Genomic DNA, 23,289 nt, shown 5'->3' on the forward strand with positions numbered 1-23,289 from the left:
TCAAAAATTTAATGTGTTTGAAATATATCCAAAATTGGTCTAGTTTTAAAGTTCTTGATGTCAGGAGTCTAAATATATAAAAACTTTCAAAAAAAAGAGTCTGTAGTTCAAAAGATTTGGTTGATTTAAATTGTCTAAGAGAAAATAAAGTCTATGGATCTGTTCCGCGGGTAGAGTGAAAGGAGAGTCTTGCATGCGTATCGTCCCTGACAAAATGTGTACTTTGAGGCCTATTATGTTGTCACTGATTTGACCAAAAATAAAGATGCAAGAAATATACTGGTGTTATACATCTAGGTGAGCCATACCGTTTAACGAATCTCAGGAAAAGTGGACGGCCTCAGATCTACCGGTCCATGACCCAATCGTGTAAGATGACTGAGGGGAGTACATGGGGATGCATGTTGGGTTGAAAATGGAATCTCCCATTGAAATGATTTAGTGTTGATCTTGATTTAGTGCAGTTGTCAGCATATGAGAGCGTCTCCAACAGGCGCGCAATCTCAACAGTGCGCTGGAAAAAAACGAATTTTTGCGCGTGTAGAGTCGAAACGGGTGCTCCAGCAGCCACGCAAAAAACGCGCACGCGGTATAATGGGTTCAGCGCACGAAGGAAAATGGCATCGCGCGGCGCTTATTTCGTGCGCCCACTCCCGCACGCTGGCAGTGATTACTCACGCGCGACTTCACCAACTACTAGATCCACGCGCTGGTGCCGCCGCCTGCACCTTTTCCATTTGCTCCGGCGACCCGTCGGCGCTTCCCCTGTCTATCCCCACGGCGGCTAAGAAAGATGCGGAGAGAGCTTTCGGGATTTTGCAAGCCCAATTTGCTATTGTGAGAGGACCGTCTAGATTTTGGGATCAAAAGATACTTTGGTACATTATGAACGCTCGTGTGATCATGCATATCATGATCATCGAGAATGAGTGTGTACAAAATTTAGACTATTCTCAGTATGAGCTCTTGGGACGTCCCGTGCGAGTGCGGAGAAGGGTTGCGAGGGTGGCGCGATTTATTGACTCATATCATGCTATTCGACGTGCCGAAACGTATGACGATCTTTAAAAGAATCTAATCGAGGAGTGGCGGGCATGAAATGACCGATAAACCTAGTGATGTTGCATGTTTGATATTGTATTGTTGAACTATTTGTCGCATTGAAAGATAAACTATTTGTTTGAGTTGTAATAAATTGGACTATTTATGTTGATTTATGTGTTTGATCTTTTTGTTCTATTTTAAGTGTGAAATGCTTTTGTGCTGGGCGCGAGCGCTGTATATTTACCGCGCTTGCTGTAGCTGTTTGCGCGTGTCATCTTTTGCAGCAGCCGCTGAAGTCAGCGCCGTTCTTGTGAAAAAAAGGCTATTTCGGCGCTGTAAAAAGTTTTATCGCACTGCGCGGTTACACACCTGTCGGAAATGCTCTGAAATGATTTAGTGTTTATACACAGAAAAGGATGATAAGCAAGCCCAAAAAGCTCATAGCAACAACCCCTGATCCACTTCCATCAAAGGCAAATGATGGCCGCCGGCGTAACGCGCAGGGAAACGAAACCGAGTTCCAAGCAAAAACGCGGGCGGCAAGGCAACGAAGCTCCACCGCAACTCGGATTGGATTCCGCCGTAACTCGGATTGAACTCCCTACGCATGTCAGCGCAGCGCGTCGGGAGTACTCAGTTCATCTCAACTTGAATCCGAATCCCATTGCGCCTTCCGCTAGCTCCTGTAGGTAAATACTACGGATCCACGCGCGCATCCATCCACACACGGAAGCTCCTCCCTCCCCCTTCTCCATCATCGATCTCTGCCTGTTGCTTAGTTCCGCCGCCCTCTCCGGCAACCAAGCAGCTCGTTCGCCGAGCTAGCGCCATGGCCGCCTGCAACCGCAAGCGACCTGCTGCTGTCCTCGACGCCGTCCACGCCACGACGGCTCAGCATCAACAATCGCCGGCGCGCTGCAAGAGGAGCCGCACCTTCATCGGGATCACCGACGACTACGAACAGGTGAACTGCCTAGGCCAAGGCGGCTTCGGCGTCGTCCTCAGGTTGCGCCACAAAGTCACCAAGAAGGACTTGGCCGTCAAGTTCCTCTCCTCGCCGGACGACACCGAGGAGGGCCCCGACGTCGAAGATCTTTATCGGGAGGCACGATTCCTCGAGGCCTGCCAAGGAAACCCTTACGTCGTCGGCTTCGAGGGCCTGGTGCGCAACCTGGACACAGGCGACGTCGGCCTCGCCATGGAGTACGTCGACGCGTCGAGCCTCGAGGATAGGCGCGCCGGCCCGCCGCTCCCGGAATCCATGGCGCGCGACTTCATGTGGAAGCTTCTGACCGGGGCCGAAAAGATGCACCACCGCCATGTCGTCCACCGCGACATCAAGCCCGCCAACATCCTCGTCGGGGACGGGGACAACGGGGAGCTCGTCAAGCTCTGCGACCTCGGGCTGGCCATCTCCTTGTCAGACAAGCCACCGTACAGCCAGGCCGGCACGGCGCCCTACATGGCGCCCGAGATGATCCTGGGCAAGCGAGACTACGACGCGCTCGTGGACACGTGGTCCATCGGCTGCGTCTTTGCCGAACTGCTCACCGGCAAGACCTTGTTCGCGTGCGACGGCGAAGATGAAGACGACGATGACAAGATAAAGGTTGACGTATACCAGCTGTGGAGCATCTTCCGAGTGCTCGGGGTGCCGGACGAGAGTACGTGGCCAGGGTTCACGTCGCTGCCGCACACCGCCGAGGCGCTGCGGCTGCTACCGGCGGGGCACAACCACAGCCGGCTGCGGGATTTGTTCCCTGAAGAGAAGCTGTCCGAGGAAGGATTTCAGGTGTTGCAAGGGCTCCTCACGTGCAACCCCGACAAGCGACTGACGGCAGCCGCCGCGCTGAAGCACCCATGGTTCGCTGCTCCTCGCTCTGCCGCCGATGCCGTTGAGAAGGTCGATGCTCTGTCCTTTCCGAAAAAGAAGACACCAAGGTTCAAGTTCATCCCGCCGGAGAAGAATCTACTCAAAATCCCACTGGCCGTGTGGAACGCAGCGCAACGAGTGTAATGAAACTCTCTACTAGATGTGACTGTGCTTGGATAAGCCATCTATGTAAATGCTAGCATAAACTCTCTTGATGCAAGTTGTAACTGTGCTTCGATGAGCCATCAAGTAGAACTTGATCGCCGGATCAGTCATTAGTGTTTGCCTGCTTTTCTGAATTCTATGCACATGTTCAGAGAATCAGAGATGTGTCTAGTGTTGACAGATCCTCAGTTGTTATTGAATTACGATGCACAATTTGTGTTTTTTTTCCAAAAATAATCCTGAAGCGATGATAAATATGTAGTGCGTACAAATGTTCCAAGCGAAAGAAATCTAGAGTGATGGATGAATTGGTGGTTAAAATGTCCTGCTGGTGCAGATTTTGTGAGCAGTTATAAGTTGGTACTGGTACAGCAATTGTTTCCGGCATCTTTTTTCGTATGCAAATTTCTGTACTAATATGAAATACTCCTGTATTTTTTTAAGTTTTTTTTTGAAAAAAAGAAAGACCCCCGACCTCTGCATTTGTATTTTTTTAAGTTAGCTACACATGGTAATGATAGTATGGCATGTGTCGGATCTTCAACACAGCGAGCTGTGGAAAAAGTCCTGCAGGGAGAATGAACCAAAATCAAGAGCTCTGTTCAGGCTGGACGCAGTAGGCAGTACGTGAAGCTCTAGACTGACAAAGTTCACGAATGGCACTACCATCTCGAGTAGAACTGGCCTTAGAAAGTTAGCGGAATAAGTTTCAGTAACAGTGTGACAACAACCAGGATCAACACCAACAATAACAATAAATTTGAAAAAACTTTTGGAATATCAATAGGAGGAAGCTAATTCTATCCAATGGCTCTGTTTGTTTATCATTCGGTGTCACCATATTAACTTAACATTTAGCATTTCTATCGCTGTTATACTACCGCTTTCCTCCATGCTGATGTATCTGTTTGTGTATTGCATTACCATCGTTATAGTTAAACCCGTGATATACTATGCTCGAACAATTATTGCTTCATAGTCCCTCCGTTTCTTTTTAGTCTGCATTTAATATTTGGTCAAAGTCAAACTTTGTAAAGTTTGATCAACTTTATAGCAAAAAATATCAACATCTACAATACTTAGCTATATGGTATGAAAATTAATTTCAGGATGCATCTAACAATATTGATTTCATATTGTGAATCTTGATATTTTTTTCTATAAACTTGATCAAAGTTAACAAAGTTTGACTTTGATCAAATCTTATATGCAGACTAAAAAGAAAGGGAGGGAGTACCTTGAAAGATTTATTCCTCGGTTGGGTGCTCAATTAGTTATTGGTCTACCTAATCTTTTCCGCTGCTAGGTTTGGGTTCGGTTCAAAACATTCGCAAGAATTTTGAATCTCCCATTCAACCCCCCTCTAATCGATATACTCTCGGTCCTAACAAGAATGTGTCAGAGTAGATCGTACTTGGAGTAGCTCGAACCGTTTATGAACGATTCTGGGAACCGTCCACGAATAGCCGCTCGAACTGAAGACCGAAGGCACGGCCTCTCTACTTGGTTGCAGGCGTACAATTTTCACGATCCACCGGCGCTTCACCATCCAGAGCTAATCGTCGCCGGAGAATTATAGGAAGGAGATTAGAACCACACTGGTCTTCTAATCATGAGGATTAGATGATTAGTCTAGCTCTAATTAGTCAACTAGGACCAACTAGAACTAGAACTAGAAGAACTAGATAAGGCACTACAAGAAATATGTCAACTAGTGACCTTCTGTCAGTGACCCTGGAAGAATTGGTCATAGATCTATGACCATTTCAGACCAATTGATCAAAAGCTGTCCGGGGGGCTCCAAACCCCAAACTATAACGACCATTTTGGTTAGAAAGGCTTGTGAGATCAGATCGCTGGTTGATGCAATGACCCAACTCCGTAGTTTTTGTTAATTATGTAGTTATATACATTGAGGGATGCCATTGTCTGTGAAAAAAGAAATTGCTTGCACTTGTCAGACGGATGAGGAGCCTAAAGTAGCTTGACAATTATAAGCCGGGTGTTTAGTGTTTTACTGCTTCAGTGATTTCCTTGCCATGATCTGCACCCGCTCGGATGCACCCCTAGAAGTGTCTTTCTGGGGAGATAGGTTACCTTGACCTGAGAATTTACCCTGACCGGAATTGTGGTTATTGCAGGCGAATTTGGGGCTGAGGAAAGAAGACGAGGAGCAACTTCTCTCTGTTCTGGTGGTTGGAACTTCAGGACAAGGTAGGTAGCATCCCCATCTCCCTTCCCCTCTTTCTCTGGTTACTAATGTCGCTAAATTAAGGAATATTCGATGCAAATCCTGGTTGTGTCAAGGAATTCAAGAGGGATTTGTATGAACAAGTCCATTTTTTTATTTAGTTAGTACCAAACAGAGAAGATGCGGTCCAGATTGGCCAATTTTGCTGCTACCACATGGATTTGTATCTATGCAACCATCTCCCTGCTGTTTGTGTTGTTTGGATTGCAAGAAATTCAGTTTTGGGTGACCTGCACTTAGTTTAACTTCTCTGAATAATCAACCGTATTGTTTTGCTGCTGTATTGTTTCTCACTCATGATTGATCTACTGCCAGGTGAAGGTTTTCAAATGTTGCAGGAGCAGGACAATAGGAACTTTTGTGATGTCTTGTCATCTATTTTCTTTTCTTTTCTGTAGAATAGTTTTGTTTGGCACTTACTGGTACCTTGGATGTAAAGATATGTACCGCTAGAACGAATGCATGTAAAGATATTTTGGGCTTCTATAACATTTCGTGTTGCTTTGAAAATGTATCGGAACTGGGCTAGGCCCAAGATAGCTTGTAGTGTGATGTGTTGTAATGTCAATGACATAATAAAAAAAGTTGGACTGGATCAATTATTTCGGCCCAGCCCAAGATTTTTTTTTTGAGAAGACGCCCAAGATATATTGAACAATTATTTTTTAGGAGAAAACTTGAGAGGCCCAGCAAAGAAATGGCCCAGAAAAATACAGAAAAAAAATTTGTCGTCAAAAGGGATGTGCAAAGAAATTAAGAAGGCCAAATTGTTGGGTCAGGCCCATGTAGCTAGCGAAAATTAACAGAAAATATATATATATTAAAAATGCTGAATTAATGGGCTCAGCCCATATAGACACCTAATCGGACCGGACTGAATCTAATCCACGCCAGTTTGCCACGCTGGATCCTACGTGGCTTGGGGAGGCTGCTAGTGACCAAAATTTTGGTTGAAGAACCAACGACCTTTTACAGAAGATCGTTAATTTCAGTTTACGACCGCCATCTTTTGACCTTCGGTTGGTCACAAAAAGGTCGCAAATGAAAAACTATGACCTTTCACCGGCCAATAGTGAGGGTCACAAGTTGACATATTTCTTGTAGTGAGGCTTCAAAACTTGTATGTCCAAAAGGGGCCAAGACCTCATGTATATACAGGTTGGAGGGGAGAAGGGGCAGCCAAGAGGAGGGGAAGGACTCCCCTCCCCTTGCGCCGGCCAAAGGGGGAAGGGGGAGTCCTTCCCCCACGCTAATTCGGCCTCCCACTATGGGAAGGGGGCACCTTCCCCTCTTGGGCCTCGGTGGCCCAATGCCCCCCCCCCACATGTTGGCCTTTTAACATCCGTTGATGTTTAAATTAATATAAAAACCTTCTAATGATTATTACTTATTAGACCCTTTTATATACAATTCAGCATCATCAGAAACATTTTCCACCTATATATTAATTATCACTAATATCCGGTATTACCCGATATTTTCCGAAACCCTTCTGGTAACCCCGAAACGCTTCCGGTTCCTCTTGAAACTGTTCCGAATATTAATGAAAGAATTCGATAAACCGATATTCCCGTCCTCCTAACACTCAGCGGATCATGATTGCCTTAATCTTGTGACACCGTAGGTTCGGTAACTCATAGACATGAACGAAACTCCTTCGTTCAATGACCGATAGAGGAACCGTGGATGTCCATATCGATCCCTATGAGTACATCAATGATATTTGAGTGACCTTTGGTTATCATGTGATGTTCCCTTTGCTCCACGATACTTCACAAAACCCGGGATCTACCAGTATCCTCCTGAGTCATCACATACTCACTATATTGTTATCCTCGTTACCAGTTTTGTTTTTCTTTCTCGTTATCGTGTTTCAGCATCCTCGTGACGAAGTCACCTGTGTGTGGCCAGATGATGATGGATGTCGTCACACTGAGAGGTCCCTAAGAATATCTCTCCATCGTTGGAGTAAGCAATCCCACTCTCGAGTTATCTAGTCTCTTGTTAAACTTCTGGATGAGGCTGTAAATTGTCGTTAATATCACCGTGTTACATGTGACGTTTGAGCAACCCCCAAAGTCCACCGTATGGTAAGAAGTGACTACGATACTCTCATGGTCTAAGGAGAAAAATCAGATGCTAACACTCTGTATTATTACAACTGATTACAGATGATATTAACTCAATTCATAACATACAAGATTGGGTCGATTCAATAGGATCATTCTTCCAATGACATAATCTCAATGTTGTTTTAGGACTATCGTTACACTTAACGATATTCTAAGATCCGGAAAACATGATCACCAACAACACTTGAGCTAGTCCTAGAGGCAAGATTAGAATTTTTTTTATTTTATCGTTTATCATTCCACATGTGCATATGGGTTTTCCACCGCATCGCATATTACAGGATCATAACAGTTATAACATAGAATAAAAACTCTTTAATTGTGAATATGAAAAAAATACAAATATTATTGCCTTTAAGGCATATGTGATAGCCTGACTTATTAGGGATGATAGACTATTCATATTAATAAGAAATTTCTTCTTTTCCAGGAGCTCATTCGGAAAGAATTTTAAAGTTAAGCGTGCTCAGCTTGGAGTAGTTTCAGGATGGATGACCGACCGGGAAGTTGCTCCCGGATGCACATGAGTGAGGACAAAGTGCGCAGAAAAGACTAATATTGATCTGTATGGCCAGTCTAGATCCCGCCAGGAGTAACGACCACCGGCGGGTGTGTCCGGGGCGTTACAAGTTGGTATCAGAGCCGACCCTCGCGGTTACACGGATGTTTGTGGACAGGTGCGTGGCACACGGGATGACACATGTACCAGACTGGATGCACAGACGTATGTGCCAAGAGGGAATGTTCTTGTGGCCTGACGAGGATGTCGGTTTCTCTGAGTGAGGGTGTATGTGATAGCCTGACTTATTAGGGATGACAGACTACTCATATTAATAAGGAATTCCTTATTTTCCGGGAGCTCATTCGGAAAGAACTCCAAAGTTAAGCATGTTCAGCTTGGAATAGTTTCAGGATGGGTGATCGACCGGGAAGTTGTTCCCGGGTGCAGACGAGTGAGGACAAAGTGCGCAAAATAGACTAGTATTGACCTGTGGGGCCAGTCTAGATCCCGCCAGGAGTAACGACCACCGGCAGGTGTGTCCAGAGCGTTACAACAAACACATCCGAACCGTGACGCTAACCGATACAGGATCGTGTTGGATGGATTATGTGGTCCAAACAGATGCGGGCAATTTGCAGGTCGCTATTGGAGATGCCCTAACAGGTCATCTTCAAGAACGGGCAATTATCAGTACCTGAACTATCTGAACCTGAACATTTTTGAAGAATTCAACAGTGACACTGACGAAATCCACATCCTGTCGAAGCGGTACACTGACTGGTGAATGAACCACTAAAATATGCTTATTAGGGCAACTCTAAGCGACCCCCTAAAAATAGTGGAGGAATCGACGGAGTAAACCCTTAGTGGAGTATTTTTACTCCACTAAGTTTTTGTCGGACATAACCGATGACTTATATATAAAGAATTAAAAACCAAATTTGCATCGATTTAAACTACCAAAATTTGACATAATGTACATGTACTCACCTGAAATTTGCATAAAGTTCAACATAGATTCTACTTAAATTAGACTTTGACTTAAACTCAACCTAACCATAAACTCTAATCACTCTTATAGAGTGTTATCCATTTGGCCCGCGCCATATCATCGATCTTGGGATCCGGCCTTGTGCCCTCATCGCCACAGTCGGGGAAGATGTGGCGCTATTCTTTGACGTCAATCTCCTCCGCGTCATCGGAGAGGATGACAACCGCCCCATCCACCGCCTCGTCGGTGAATCGCTTCCGCTGCGTCCACCAACTCGGGGTACTAGCGGCGGAGGTCCGCCATGTACTCGGCGGCGGCGGCGGCCTCCGCCCCGAAGCACTCCCTCGCCTCCCTGCTCTCCCTGTCCACCAACACAGTCACCGTTCCTAGCAGCAACGGCTAGAGCTCGATGAGCGCTATCACAAACGGGAAGTTGAGGCGCGCCGTGGAGCCATACAGCAGGACATCCTGGCGGTCGTACTCAAGCGCGGCGAGTTCGGCCGTGTGGAAGGATCTGAGTCAATGGCGTTGGTGGGTCTCTCTATCCGTGATCTCCGCCACCCAAGTCCCCCATCCTTGCCATCGGACGCCGTTGTACTTCCTCTACGGCTGTCGTAGCGCGGGAAGGTCGGGGAAGCTGAAGAGGCGGCATCGTCACGGCGGCGGCGGTTGCTTGAGGAGGATCCGACGGAGGACGCGTGACTCGCATGGCGGCGCAGATCCGCGATGTGGATCGGTGGTGGGGATCTCCGGCCACCGCGTCCGGCCATTGGGAGGAGAGGGGATGATGTGGACATAGATACCATAAATACATCTACAAATATTACACGAGATATCGCTAACACAGTTGCACCTGGACCTATGACTAGAGCGCGTGCGAGACAAATAAATAATCAGGTTATGTCGCTCCTTTGCACTTATAATTTAACTAATGAGAATATGATGTTACACTCATGTGTCAATTTTCTTGTACTCAGGAGAGAAAGTGATAAAGAGTTAGAAGATGAAAATCATTCTGTGTTGAATCTACAAGCAGCTGTGCTAATTGCATGCATGGGCTCAACCGAACCATCCATCATGCATGCTATGTCTACAGCTTTTTTTTTAGGGATGAAGGACTTTATTCATTCATCGAAAATCACAGTTTGTGAGATACAAAGAGGATTATGGGGGTTAATAAGCCACAGGTGGCGCCTCCTAGCTAAGGAAAGCGGAAATTTAGCCAAACTATGAGCATCTCCGTTCGAACGGCATCCTTCAAAAACTAACTGACAATTAAAACTCAAAATTCTAGACTTGATTTCTGAGATCACCATGCCATAAGGGCCCATGCTGTTGTTGGATATATCTTTGACCACTTGTCTTGCGTCAGACGCCACTATCAGATTATGAACTGACAAATCCTCAGCAAGTGCTAAAACTTCTCTGCATGCCAAACATTTAAGAATTGCCGCATCCTGCATTCCTTCAACCACCAATGCTGAACTTCCCAAATAGTTTCCCTGGTCATCACGGCACACGGCCACTACCGTCCCTCTCCCATGCGTTTAGATACCCCCGTATCGACATGGATTTTGACGAATCCTGCCGGCGGAGCTCTTGGCCTTACATTGCCCCTTGCTGCTATTCTGGTTGTCGCGCTTACTTAGCTACGTCTACAGCTAACAAGTGCAAGAGAAGCAAAGAAGGATTAGATTTCATGGACCAGAATAGGCCACGTGTCCCTGGACTTTTTTGGCTGCTTTGGAAGTACACCCCGGCCCATCGCATCAATTGGATTCGGCCTTACCTGAAGGAGTCCACATTGGACACGACAACGCACAGTACCGACCGTCAATAAATAGTTAGCATTTGTTAGGGTTTAGACTAGGGTTTTGTTTAGAAAAGTTTAGCTATTGCTATTTTTATTTGTCTTTACTTGTAGCGGCTAGTGCGACCGTCAAGATATTCTATCGAAACTTCAATTTATGAGATTTATTCATCTAGCATATCCATCATTTTTAAATTGATTGGCTATTATTTTCTTGCATGTTCTTCGATTTGTTTGCAGGAAAAATCCTTCGTGGATAGTCGATCGCGCCGTTGGCTCGGTCGATAACACCGTGGAGTTGGTTCAGCGATTGCCGTGGATATCAGTCGTGTACGGTTCTTCCTGTACGGTTGATAGCCGGATCGTGAGGGTCAAGTCTCACCCAAATTCGTAGTTCCTCTCATCGAAAGATCGGGCCCCAGTTCACATAAGGGGCGGGTGGGAACGGCAGAGGGGCGCGTCTGCGGCGATGATGGGGGAGGAGGAGAGGCAGAGGAGACAAAGAGGAAGAGGAGAAGAGGTGGTTCTTTTTTACTTGGCCATGAAGCGAATGAGTAAAAATAAAGGCGGCCGAGGCTGCTAAGAATCGGTTAAGAGCGGCGTTTTTGCTCCCGGGCTCAGATGAGCCTGGGCAAAATAAAAAAATCATTAAAAATAGAAAAAAAATAAAAAAATCTTTTTTTTGCAAGCAAGATGCTCATGCGCGTGATGTTCGCGCAAAAACTTGTTGAGTTTGGACATTCGAGGAGCGCGCGACAAAAAAGATAAAATTCAGCTCTGTGATTAAGGTTACTGTTCATGCATTATTTGTACCGTTTTTTTTTTGCCACGAGCTCCTCCGATGTCCAAATGGGATGAAATTTTGAAACGCACATACACACGCAAACATCTTCCATACAAAAAAATAGATTTTTTTGAATTTTTTTAGTTTTTTTTTGAATTTACTGTACCTCAGAAGCAGATGAGCCCGGACACTGAGTTGCATTTTCGGGGTTTTACTTGTTTAGCCGGTCATTGGGGAACGGTTAGAGTTGCTCTTAAAGGAGACCAACGACACTCAAGAAGACGGCAAGTTGAGAGTTTCATTTGCTACGTGCTCCGCTCATGCTTGCTTCACAACTGTAGTTAACTCCAATGAGTCTTGTCGTGCGCAATCATTCCTATATATATATATATATATATATATATATATATATATATATATATATATATATATATATGCCCCCATTTGTGGACCGAGCTTCATTTTCGGGGGTGTTTGGTTTCAGGGACTTTTTTGTGTTGGGATTAGAAAAAATCCCTAGCAAACCAAACAGGGTGAGACTTTTTTAAGACTTTTTGCTAAAAGTCTTTAGAAGCACCTCCTTAAGAGTCCTTTTTAAAAAGTCCTAGGGACTAGAAAAAGTCCTAGCATTAGAGAACCAAGCACCACCTTTTTCCTCTCAAGTATTTGTAATGTGGCTCTAGAACCCTGGAAGTACGTACTTGGTAAACGTCGCGGTTTTTTACGTTCGCATTCCGTATGCAGTGCGAATCCGAGCCGACCATCATGCACGCTGTCCAATCAGTTAGGCCCATCGTTGTGTCAGCCATGCACCAGCTACAGGCTAGTAGATTCGTTTCTCTAGGTAGGTCCCGTGCATACTCTGTCCCTCCCATGCTCCTGTTTAGTGGCAGGCCAGCTTCATAATTATATCTGGTGTGGATAATTAACGTCGCTAGTTACTTTTTGTTGCAGGATAATGTCACTAGTTACTGTGGGATTATTACATGTTAACCCACAGCCTCACTAAAAAATCACGCGTGTGCAATTTTTATGAAGGCTTTGTCAGATTTTATGAAGGATGTGCCTGAACTTTGCCATGAAAATCAGAAGGACTTTTGGAGAAACCAATAAAAATGAAAAGTTTTATGAGTTTTGACAACAAAGTTCCAAAAACACAGTTAAAACGTTCTTTACCTATTTTTCAAAAATTGCAAGCTATGCCAGAGTTTTCCAAAAGTACTTCTATTTGTTATGGCAAAGTTCAGATATCAGTTTAACAAAGATTGGTTCTGTGTTTTCTTGCGGGATACAGTTTGGTTCTATTTATAACTATTTAAAGAACATTCTTTAAGAACAATTTCAATAACAGGATATTTTAATTTTGTAATGTTTAAATTAATTCCAACAAGATAGGCTAGAGAGATAATCATAGGAATTAATTTCACGGCCGGAGGGGTAAAGTGAATCTAGCAACAGCGTCATCTATTACTGGACAAGACTAGCCTGGGTCCTAGTGAGACCCTTCTCAGCTTTCTCACACGCGTTATGAATAGATTTGAGCGGTGGAGATACACGCTGTGAATGGAACGCGAATGTAAATGCCTTTTCCGGATGATCACTGAATCAGGGTATCTGTGTCTCTCAGTGAGGAATGCCCGAGATTTTGTGATCCATTTTGTGTGCTACCGATCGTTAGTCCTGCGAGCCGGCCTCGCGCCGGAGCTCCCTAGTGGCGTCGGCGGGGTCCTCGGTGCAGCGAAGGAACTTGATCGCCACGATCTGCCCGTGGCGCGGTGGCACACCTTGACGACGACGCCGGAGCCGCCCTGCTTGCCGGTGCCGCGCGTCTCCTCGTAGTCCTCGGTGCCGCTGATCCAACCGATGCGCCTCCTCTTGCGGCAGCCGGTCGTTTCTGGTCCTTGGCTGCTCGTAGCGTGGCCGGTGTCGTCGTGTCGAGGACGGCAGCAGGTCTCTTGCAGTTGCAGACGGCCATGGCGCTCGGCTCGATCGACGGCTTGGTTGGACGCGGGAAGGGGCGAGCTTTCCGTGTGGATCGTCTCGTCAGCATATATTGAAACCGAATCGGAAACGAAGAACCTGAATTCGAGTCGGAAACAAACGAACCGTGAATCCGCCATCGGGCGGACAACGCAGGCAGCAACGCGAACGAACTCGGACTGAAACTGAACTGAATTCCATGGCGACTCGGTGAGGCAACCTGTCGAAACAAATTGCCAACGCAGAGCATGGATCCATACGGAAGTTCCTCCCCCCCCTTCTCCATCATCCATCTCGCCGCCCTCTCCAGCAACCAAGGAAGTTCGCCATGGCTGCCCGCAAGCGACCTGCTGCCGTCCTCGACGCCGGCCACGGCCACGCCACGGCTCAACATCAACAATCGCCGACGTGCTGCAAGAGGAGCCGCGCCTCCATCGGGAGCACCGACGACTACGAGAAGGTGGCCCGCCTAGGCAAAGGCGGCTTCGGCGTCGTCCACAGGATGCGCCACCGCGTCACCAAAAAGAACGTGGCCGTCAAGTTCCTCTCCTCCCCCGACGTCGAAGATCTTGAGCGGGAGGCGCGGTTCCTCGAGGCCTGCGACGGAAACCCTTACGTCGTCGGCTTCGAGGGCCTGCTGTGCGACCCGGCCACCGGCGACACCGCCGGCCTCGTCATGGAGTACGTCGAGGCGTCGAGCCTCCACTCTTTATTGTGGGACAGGCGCAGCGACCCGCCGCTCCCGGAATCCACGGTGCGCGACTTCATGTGGAAGCTCCTGACCGGTGCGGAAAAGATGCACGGGCACGACCGCCACATCGTTCACCGTGACATCAAGCCAGCCAATATCCTCGTCGGGAGAAACGGGGAGCTCGTCAAGATTTGCGACCTCGGGCTGGCCATGTCCATGTCCGGCTGGCCGCCGTACAACCGGGCCGGCACGACGTCCTACATGGCGCCCGAGATGATCCTTGGCAAGAAGGACTACGACGCGCAAGTGGACACGTGGTCCATCGGCTGCGTCTTTGCCGAACTGCTCACCGGCAAGACGATGTTCAAGGGCTACCTCGAAGATGACGACGAAGACAAGACGAAGAATGACATAAGGCAGCTGTGGAGCATCTTCTGTGTGCTCGGGATGCCGGACGAGAGGACGTGGCCAGGGTTCACCTCGCTGCCGCTCACCGCCGAGGCGCTGCGACGGCTGCCGGCGGGGTGCAAGTACAGCCGACTGCGGTATTCTTTCCCTGAAGAGAAGCTGTCCGATGAAGGATTTCAGGTGTTGCAAGGGCTCCTTACATGCAACCCCGAGAAGCGACTGACGGCAGCTGCCGCGCTGAAGCACCCATGGTTCGATGCTCCTCGTTCCGCCGCCGCCGCTGCGAAGGTCGACGCTCTGTCGTTTCCCAAAAAGAAGGCACCAAGGATCAAGTTCATCCCACCGGCCGTGCCCCAGAAGAATCTACTCAAAATTCCACTGGCCGTGTGGAACGCAGCGCAAAGAGTGTAATGAAACTCTCTACTGAGTAGATGTGACTGTGCTTGGATAAGCCATCTATGTAAATGCTAGCATACACTCTCTTGATGTAATTGTGCTTGGATGAGCCATCAACAATCATGAGCCCATTAGTGTTGATCCATCAAGTAGAAGTTGATCCTTGGCACCTTGATCGCCGGATCGCCCATTAGTGTTGGCCTGGTTTCCTGAATTCTATGTGTCATTGTCCACATGTTCAGAGGATGAGAGATGTGTAATTGTGAGGTTGTGTTCAGGGATCCATTTGAGTGCTGGCATGTTGTTACAGACGCTCAGTTGTTATTGAGTTATACTGCACAATTTGTGCTGTTTTTCCAAAACATTAAACTGATGATAAGTATGCAGTACAGATGTTGTAAGCAACAGAAATCTAGAGTGATGGATGAATTGGTGGTTAAATGTCCTGCTGGTGCAGATTTTGTGAGCACTTATAAACTGGTACTGGTACAGCAATTGTTTCCAGCATCTTTTTTCGTATGCAAATTTCCTTACTACTAGTACTTATGAAATACAGTAGATTAGATAGGAAAATAAAGTATGTCATTTTTCTTTGAGTTAGCTACACATGGTAGTATGGCACCTGTGGGATCTTCAACACATCGAGCTGTGGAAGAAGGCCTGCGGGGAGAATGAACCAAATTCAAGAGCTTAGTGGAGTCTCATAACAAGCTAATGACTAAGGATAACTTGTTAAAAAGAGGTATCACTAAACCACCTGAATGTATGTTTTGTAAGGAACAGGAGTCAATAGACCACCTGTTCTTTGGATGTGTGGTTGCCAAACAGATTTGGGCTGAAATGTCCAAGATCCTTTCCCATGATATAGGCAATGACTACATATCTATTGCTAGATTTTGGCCAGCACATAAACATAAGTTGGTCTTGAACTCGGTTTGTGCCTGTGTTATGTGGTGCATCTGGAAGTTCAGAAATTCCATGATCTTTAATAATGTGATGTGGACTGATCTTAAGCAGGTTTGGTGGCAGATCCATTTGACTCTCAAGAAGTGGATGATCTTGTTCAAAGAAACAGGTCTAGAAGAGCTGAAGCTGGTGTCACAGAAAGTGGCAATGACCCTCACCTCTCCTTTCCTACTGACCATGGGGTGAATGATGGCAATGATACTGCAGGTATCTTAAGCCTAGATTCACTCTCAAAAATGTCGTTGGGAAATGAGGGAGGGGGTGCAGGTCTACAGCCTCCTGTTCATTACACACCTCCTAACAGCCCTGATAGGAACTGCAAGCACGCATCGCTGCTGAGCCCTGCCACTCCGCTGGAGCTGCCGCTGACCCCAGTTCAAACCTTCAAGAGAATCAAGTGGGGGGGGGGGGGGTGCGTACTAGGCGAGCCAGAAGAAAGCTGGAGCTGTACTGATGGGCGCATGAAGAAGAATTGACTCTCTCAATAGGGTCGTCTTTAGTTTCTAATATGAACACTTTAGTTCCTGTGCTAGATTTTGAGTCTTGTAATAAGTTCTACTTTTTTCGAGCTCGTGAGCGCTCCAGCTTCCTTTTCTGTTATTGCAGATCAGGGAGGGGGTAGTCCTCAATTCCATCCTTTGAAAACCTTGATAGAAGGATGTCTTTCGTTGTACCTGGTTTCACGTTTTCTGCCCTCCTGTTAGTCTAAAAAAAAAGAGCTTAGTGGACCAGCGCAACCCGATGATGCACTTGCACTGAAACTGAAACCATGGTGTGGATCAGCTCTGTTCAGGCTAGACGCAGACTTGTCATCTTCATCGATGATACTAAACCGCGTGGTGGTTGGAGAGTTTGCGCATAGGGGTTTTGCCGGTTGCAGACTTGCAGCGGCATGCATCTTCATCGTCTTGGTCGCCGGAGTCCTTGTCATCAGTCATCACCATCGATCGGCACCATGCAATAAGTCTCAAACTATGGTGCGGAACTGCTTGTCTGCTTAGTTCAAAAACGGCAGGAGAAGGGCAGGCTCTGCGGATAACAAATTAAGTTTCAGAAACAAAGCAGCAAGAATCAGAGTGGCGCAGCGGAAGCGTGGTGGGCCCATAACCCACAGGTCCCAGGATCGAAACCTGGCTCTGATAAATTTTTCCAATTTATTATAGTTTGAATTTTGGGTAACCTTCGTTTGGACTTGCATTTCTTATTGAGCCGAATCTCTATTTATTTGATGCTTTTACCTTCATTCCTTTGCTCCATTTCTGCCAACTTCTGTGCTGGGTTTTTTTGTTTTATTTTTCGTCTTTGCTCAAGCGTCGTCTAGATTTGAACTTCAGAGTTTGCAGTAGCAGAGATGTCATTTTATATGCGCTCCAGCTTTTAGTGTTGTTCCTGGGCAGCAGGAGGAAAAGGCACCGCTGTTCTGGGCGAGCCAACATTGGCAGCAAAGCGGGTTGCAGCCACATGCGTGCAATGCAATTTACTACTGTACTCATCAACTGAACTTGGGATACAATACAAACTTCTGTATTAAGATAGGGGGAGAAAACAATACAAACTCCAGTACAGCTCTGTACATAACGTGCAACGCCTTTGGCGAGCATCCGCCGATCCACTGGTCCTAGCTAGCAACCAAAGGGCAAATTCAGTCCTAATTCTGAGTATCACAACCGATTCCACGGCCGCGATTCTTTTCAAAGACGCGGTCGTTCCTCTCCAGCCATATCATCCTCAAGGTGCGGCAAACCAAGGAGTTGAGCTGCTCTTTCCTCTGATCCCCCGTGACCGCCGAGCTGAGCCGAGGCCACCAGTTCTTGGTTTCACTTTCATCATCAGCACGCGGGGTGAAGCTGTGCAGTCTCCATGCCAACAACACAGAGAACCAGACCTGACGAGCAAAGGGGCAACCAAGAAGAAGATGGCTCGCAGACTCCTCCTCTTGGCAGCAGAGCAAACGCTCCGGGGGATGTTGCAAGTTACGGTTGGCAAGTCTATCAGCCGTACATGGGCGATTGTGCAACGCGAGCCAGGCAAAGATTTTGATTACCAGGAGGGAGTACTCATCAACTCAACTTGAGATACCTGACACATAACAAAGAACAGTCGAAGTGGCGGCAATAAAGGGCAGGAATGTAAATGTGTCTTCTTAGTAATAGAACTTCGGCCAAGAGCCCTTGAAAAGGAGCAGAGTACACAAAGCAAAGAGCAGGCAAAAAACTAACCAAAGCAAACAAGACTAATTAAACTAAAACTGAAGAAAGGACCTTTTCCCTGACCCATACCATTCAGTCCACTTTGAGCGCCAGAGCGGAGGCTAAAACAGGACTAAACTAGAACTGGGACCTTTACTTGGCCATACCACAATACGCTTTCCACTTTGAGCGCCATGACGAGGCTGCATAAACTATAACGAACTACTCCTACTTACCAAACTTTGCCGGTCGCCCATGCGGCCATGCTAATGCTAATCGTATTACGTAAAATAAAACCAGGAGCGGGAGCTGAGAGAGAAGAGCTATATTCTTGCATCTTCCCTGGCAGTTCATTCCTCACCTTCAGAAGCTTGCAAAATGTTGACTATTAGATTGTGGAGTGAGCAATAGGTGTTACTTGAGCAGAGCTCACGGCTACCCGTTTGCAGGATGCAGAGCCCTGACGAGATGATGCACCAGAGAAGAGAGGACTGGACCTGGATCTTAACAAAGCAGATGAGAGAGACAACCGCAAGCAACCACAAGCGGGTGGATGTGATCTCCTTGGAGTTTTCTTTGCACACCACGACCCTCCAGCTGGCTGACCAAAAGCGTCAATTGCATTGCATAAAATAGATGTCCGCATGTGTGCTCATTCATGACCCTAGAAAAAAGATATCGAGAGGGTCTTTTATAAGGATGCCAATAAAATGTTCCATTGTTACTTCAATTAAAAGGTAGCTTATGCATCACAACCTGAAAACTGGGCATCCTCTCGATACATCAATATCAGAGCCAGAAGGCAGAAAGGGCGACCAATTGTGTGGGTGAGAATGATCGATTCAGCCACAGACAAACCATACTATTAGCTGTTGCATGAAAATCTAATACTCCCTCCGTCCCGAATTACTTGTCGCAAAAATGATAGAAATGGATGTATCTAGAACTAAAAATACGTCTAGATACATCCATTTCTGCAACAATTAATTCAGAACAGAGGGAGTATGTATGAAAATTGAACCTGGTTTTAGTCCAGACATTTTGTATGGTTTGTCGTGGTTTCGTTTCTATGAAATGGAGCCGGGGGAGCTCCCCTTTGATTGAAAAAAAAGAGAATAAGAATCGGAACGGAGCACTGTATAGGGTAACAAACATGCTGACCTGGAATTCACCACCAAGCAAGAGCAGGTTGTGAGCATTGACGTGGTAGATGGAGTAAAAAGGCTCAAGAGAAGGAGCACAAAACCCTGCTATCGTCTCCCACCCCAAGAAAGCAGAGCCCTCAATTCACCACAGCGAGAGAACAAAGAATGTGCAGTCCACATCGCATTCAGGTTGTTGAGACACTCAGTTGTAACACAATGCACTGCAAATAAAAGATATAAATATAAAGCTTAGTTTGCAATGCTAAAGCTCACATTGAAATAACTATGCCTACACAGAGTCAAATACAACATATCTGGACAGCAACTCAGTATGTCTGCATATTAAAAAATATTACTCATAGCAGATAACTTGTTTGAGAAAATACACAAATCTGAGATGGAATAGCTAGAAAGCATATTGACCAATTGGGCTAGAGATAGAACATATGCCAAGGTACTACTACTGTTCTGCAGACTACAGTACAAACTGCTATCCTGCATCATGAATTTACCTACTCCTTCCATCCATATATATCCTAATGCATTTTTCGAAACAACCTTTGACTATTGATAAGATTAATGGTATATGAGATGTATGATGCGAAAATTATATCATGGGAAGCTCCTTTCACGTATGAATTTGACGGTATGTTTTGTGTAACTTGCATGTCATATATTATTGCTTTAACATGTGGTCAAAATTAGTCTCGAAAAAATGGATTAGTAGGCTTTTATCTTTCCAGTGTATGACCTTGCTCAACCTATAAATTCAGTGATACGTAAATACAATATATAGCAATTTGATTCCAGTGATCCTCACACGAGTATGGCATAACTTTACTTCCATAGATGTAGCAAAATAATAGTGTCAATCCATCCTACAATAAGGAGAAAGTCATACGGGAAAAAGGCAGCCCGTTGTTAGACGTGTGCAGTTGGATGTGGTCATTGACTCAGGTGATGCTGGCCAACATGTTGGTGGCATTGAGAACCCCGAGCGAGCAGTCGAGGGGTCAGGGAGAAGCTCCACATACAAGAGTTGTCACTGTCATCGAAGCCACCAGTAATTAGCCGCCGGCCATTGGGCCTACACTACGTCATCTGCAACCGAAGATCTACTCAGAAAGTTTGGTGGGCGGGAGAAGGCCAAGGCACAAGCGGATGGAAAGGAGGATGTACTGTGTACATGCCGCTAGCTGTCTTGCCGTCGTCTGCAACAGACAATCTATTATGGCATAGACATATTAGACTATATTAGTTGATCGGGTATAATTGTGTACGGGAAGGATCGAAAGTATATAAGCATACAACGACAACCTGTATGCCAAACGAACAATTTGTCAAACACCCAGGGGCGAACCCACGTTAAGGTGAGTGGGGGCCTGGGCCCCCACTGAAATTTTGAAATTTCAGTAAGATTTGCTTGTGTTTCTCAAAAAATATGCTTAATTTCCTTGAATTTCTAGAGAATATGCCCCCACTCAACTAGTTTGCCCCCACTCCAAATACTTTCTAGGTCCGCCACTGCAAACACCTGACCTGTATAACCATCAAAGAATCATCTATGTCCACCTCTCCCTTAAGATCTAGCAATATCGAAATTCCTATAACTTGAGAAGAATAGAAACAAAGAAATAGATTGTGGTGCTATGCTACGCCCCCTTTTTAGCCTCGAGTACGACACACATGAGACATGGCATCGGCTCAATGTAGCCGGTGTTTCTCGATTGGAGATTGCTGACCATGATCTAAAAGAAAATGCTGACCATCATGCCCGCGATAACAAACAGGGTGAGGACTGAGGACAAAGGAGAAAGGATGTTCAACGGAATGGTGACTACCAGTATCACGTTGCCGTTGCCGGCGTCGTCGACCTCCAGTATCGCGTTGCCGTCGCCGGCCGGGCTGGAGGCCCCGATCGGTGATGACGGCGCCTACGTGCGGGAAGAAGGCCAGATCGCTGGAGGGCTGGCCGCCAGTGCCGCGCTGTCGCCACTGCTGGTAAGAGAGGCAGAAGGAAGGGGAGGGGAACGATAAAACGACCGCTGAGCGGCGGCGGCGAGGTCGAGGAGAGGATCAGGCGTTATGAGAGAGAGAGAGGGAAGACCTGGAACGGATCGGCTTCATTTGCTTGTTGTGAGATATAGGTGGTGTTTGGTTCTAGTCCTAGACTTTTTCTAGCCTCAACTAAAAAATCCCTACAAAGTCTCTTCCTGTTTGTTTCCAAAGACTAAAAAGTCTCTAGTCTCTTCTTAGAAATTATTAAATGACCATGTTGCCTCTAGTATATAGAAAAATAATATCAAACAACACCATGGGGTGGCGGGCCAATGGGTGCATGGAGGGGCATTGTTGAAAAAGTTTCAAAAAGACTCTTCTTGAGAGTCTTCTTCATTTAGTCCCAAATGCCTAATTTAGTCCCTAAAAAGTCCCTCCCGTCTGGTAAAAAAGTCTCTAAGAGGGACTTTTTCTAGTCTCTACACAAAAAAGTCCCTGGAAACAAACACCCCCATAATTGGGCCATGGTGCAGAGGCCCGATCAATAGGAGTGCACCGATTTTTCTTCCAGAGTAGCGCTCTTCTCGGACAGCCGGCCCACTCGGTGGGAGACAATTCTGTGGGAAAGATCGGACGACCAAGAACGTTCAATACACAAAATCGAACGGTCATAAATACTAAGGTCGTGTGAGGGCTCGATTTCGGCTCGGTTATGCTGTCTTTAATGAACTGTAATTGACAGAAGTTGTTATGCATATCTTTTCTTTTTGTCTAAAAGAACCTCGGCTATTACTTTAATATAGTTAGATATCCATCGTGGATGGGGTTTTTAAAGAGAAAAGTATACTTTTGGTCCCTCAATTTTACCAAAAGTATACAGCCGGTCCCTCAAAATTTTTTGGGCGACATTTGATACCTCAAGTCTCAAGATCAGGTAAGTTTCGCCTAAAACCTGGTTTCAATAAAAAATTGGCCATGTGGCAGCGTTTTTCTCGCTGCTCGTGATATATATCTCACCCAAGCCAAAAATGGATCCACTCGTACGCCACCAACCCACCGCCGCAACCGTCCCCTCCCTCACCTTCTGGACAAGTTATAGCTGTCGTTGAGACATCGACTCGCTGCCCAGCCATCCTCATCGATCTTTCCCGTTGATCCCCTCCTCCGCAACTACAACGTGCCTCCCTGTGTCGAGGAGAGGCCAAGTTGCGTATGGGCTTAGCCATTTCCCCTGCCTCCTCTGTCGCATGGGGTCTCGCCTCCACCCTATGGTTCTCGTCGGAGTCTGCCCGGAGAAGAGATCCAGACCATGGTCATATCCACCACACTCCAAGCCCAAATGCTCTCCGCATATGTCGTGGCCTCCCCGGGCTGGAGTGGTCGCATTGCCGACCAAGCTTGCCTCGTTGTTAATTGCTACCCCATTTCTTCGGGCTAGCCCCATCTTGGATGAAGGGGGTGCCCGCACCGTACATGCCGTGAGCAGCTACCTCCACCCCGTGCATGTGTCCCTGTTGTGCCCCGTTAGGTTGTTGCAGTTGCCTTTGTGCGCTCAGAACGTTGGCGGTTGCGACGCGGCACCTCCTGCCGCTTGAATCGAGCACTCCCGCCCGCCCCCGCGTTGCTTACAATTGAGCCGAGGTGGGGGGTCACAGGGAAAGAAGATCGGTGGTGCGCGTCTCTATAGGTCGTCACGACCATCGCTGCCGCCACAAAAAGGTTGGGTTTTGGTTGGAGGAGATAAGGGCGTGCGTGAGAGAGAGGATGGTGATGTGAGTGGGTGACGGGTTGGTCCAAACACCGTGTATGTCATGGCAAGTGAGGGAAGATAACCCAGTGACATATGTTTATAAGCATCTACTGTGATTGTAATGTGTTTATAACAAGTAAAATCGACAAAGATCAAACAATACCACACTCAGATTTTTTATATGCACTCATTTTTTAGACTAGGGCAATTCTGT

At 46.7% G+C, this 23,289-nt stretch overlaps 2 protein-coding genes and 1 long non-coding RNA gene across 5 annotated transcripts; 2 read left to right on the forward strand and 1 right to left on the reverse strand.

Annotated features, from left to right (window-relative positions):
• Positions 1-1,858: 1,858 nt before the first annotated feature.
• LOC125554094 (putative cyclin-dependent kinase F-2) lies at positions 1,859-3,117 on the forward strand. 2 transcript variants are annotated; one of them, XM_087519789.1, is made up of 2 exons: positions 1,874-3,042; positions 3,096-3,117. In XM_087519789.1, the coding sequence occupies exons 1-2, from the start codon at positions 1,874-1,876 to the stop codon at positions 3,115-3,117; spliced, it is 1,191 nt and encodes a 396-aa protein (XP_087375915.1). The 2 variants fall into 2 exon arrangements, with proteins under 2 accessions (XP_087375916.1, XP_087375915.1); XM_087519790.1 differs by lacking the exon at positions 3,096-3,117 and having other exon boundaries at positions 1,859-3,061.
• A 10,011-nt stretch (positions 3,118-13,128) lies between these two features.
• LOC125554093 (putative cyclin-dependent kinase F-2) lies at positions 13,129-15,042 on the forward strand. Its single transcript, XM_048717701.2, has one exon. The coding sequence runs from the start codon at positions 13,861-13,863 to the stop codon at positions 15,040-15,042; it is 1,182 nt and encodes a 393-aa protein (XP_048573658.2). The 5' UTR covers positions 13,129-13,860.
• Positions 15,043-17,500: 2,458 nt separating this feature from the next.
• On the reverse strand, positions 17,501-21,435 carry LOC147976464 (uncharacterized). Of its 2 annotated transcripts, none has more exons than XR_015601527.1 (3): positions 21,169-21,435; positions 19,344-19,548; positions 17,501-18,846 (listed from the first exon to the last, which is right to left on the reverse strand). It is a non-coding gene; the product is annotated as an uncharacterized LOC147976464 (long non-coding RNA). The 2 variants fall into 2 exon arrangements; XR_015601528.1 differs by having other exon boundaries at positions 18,939-19,548.
• Positions 21,436-23,289: the final 1,854 nt, after the last annotated feature.

The sequence above is a fragment of the Triticum urartu genome, chromosome 4A (genome assembly GCF_056163025.1).
Source record: "Triticum urartu cultivar PI428250 chromosome 4A, HENAU_Tu73, whole genome shotgun sequence".
NCBI classification, from domain to species: domain Eukaryota; kingdom Viridiplantae; phylum Streptophyta; class Magnoliopsida; order Poales; family Poaceae; genus Triticum; species Triticum urartu.

Bases quoted from the DNA above. Each gene is read 5' to 3' on its own strand.
- LOC125554093 (XM_048717701.2), top strand. From the start codon at position 13,861: ATGGCTGCCCGCAAGCGACCTGCTGCCGTCCTCGACGCCGGCCACGGC.
- LOC125554094 (XM_087519789.1), top strand. From the start codon at position 1,874: ATGGCCGCCTGCAACCGCAAGCGACCTGCTGCTGTCCTCGACGCCGTC. The intron at 3,043-3,095 runs CGCAGCGCAACG...CTGTGCTTGGAT, and splicing joins ATCCCACTGGCCGTGTGGAA to AAGCCATCTATGTAAATGCT.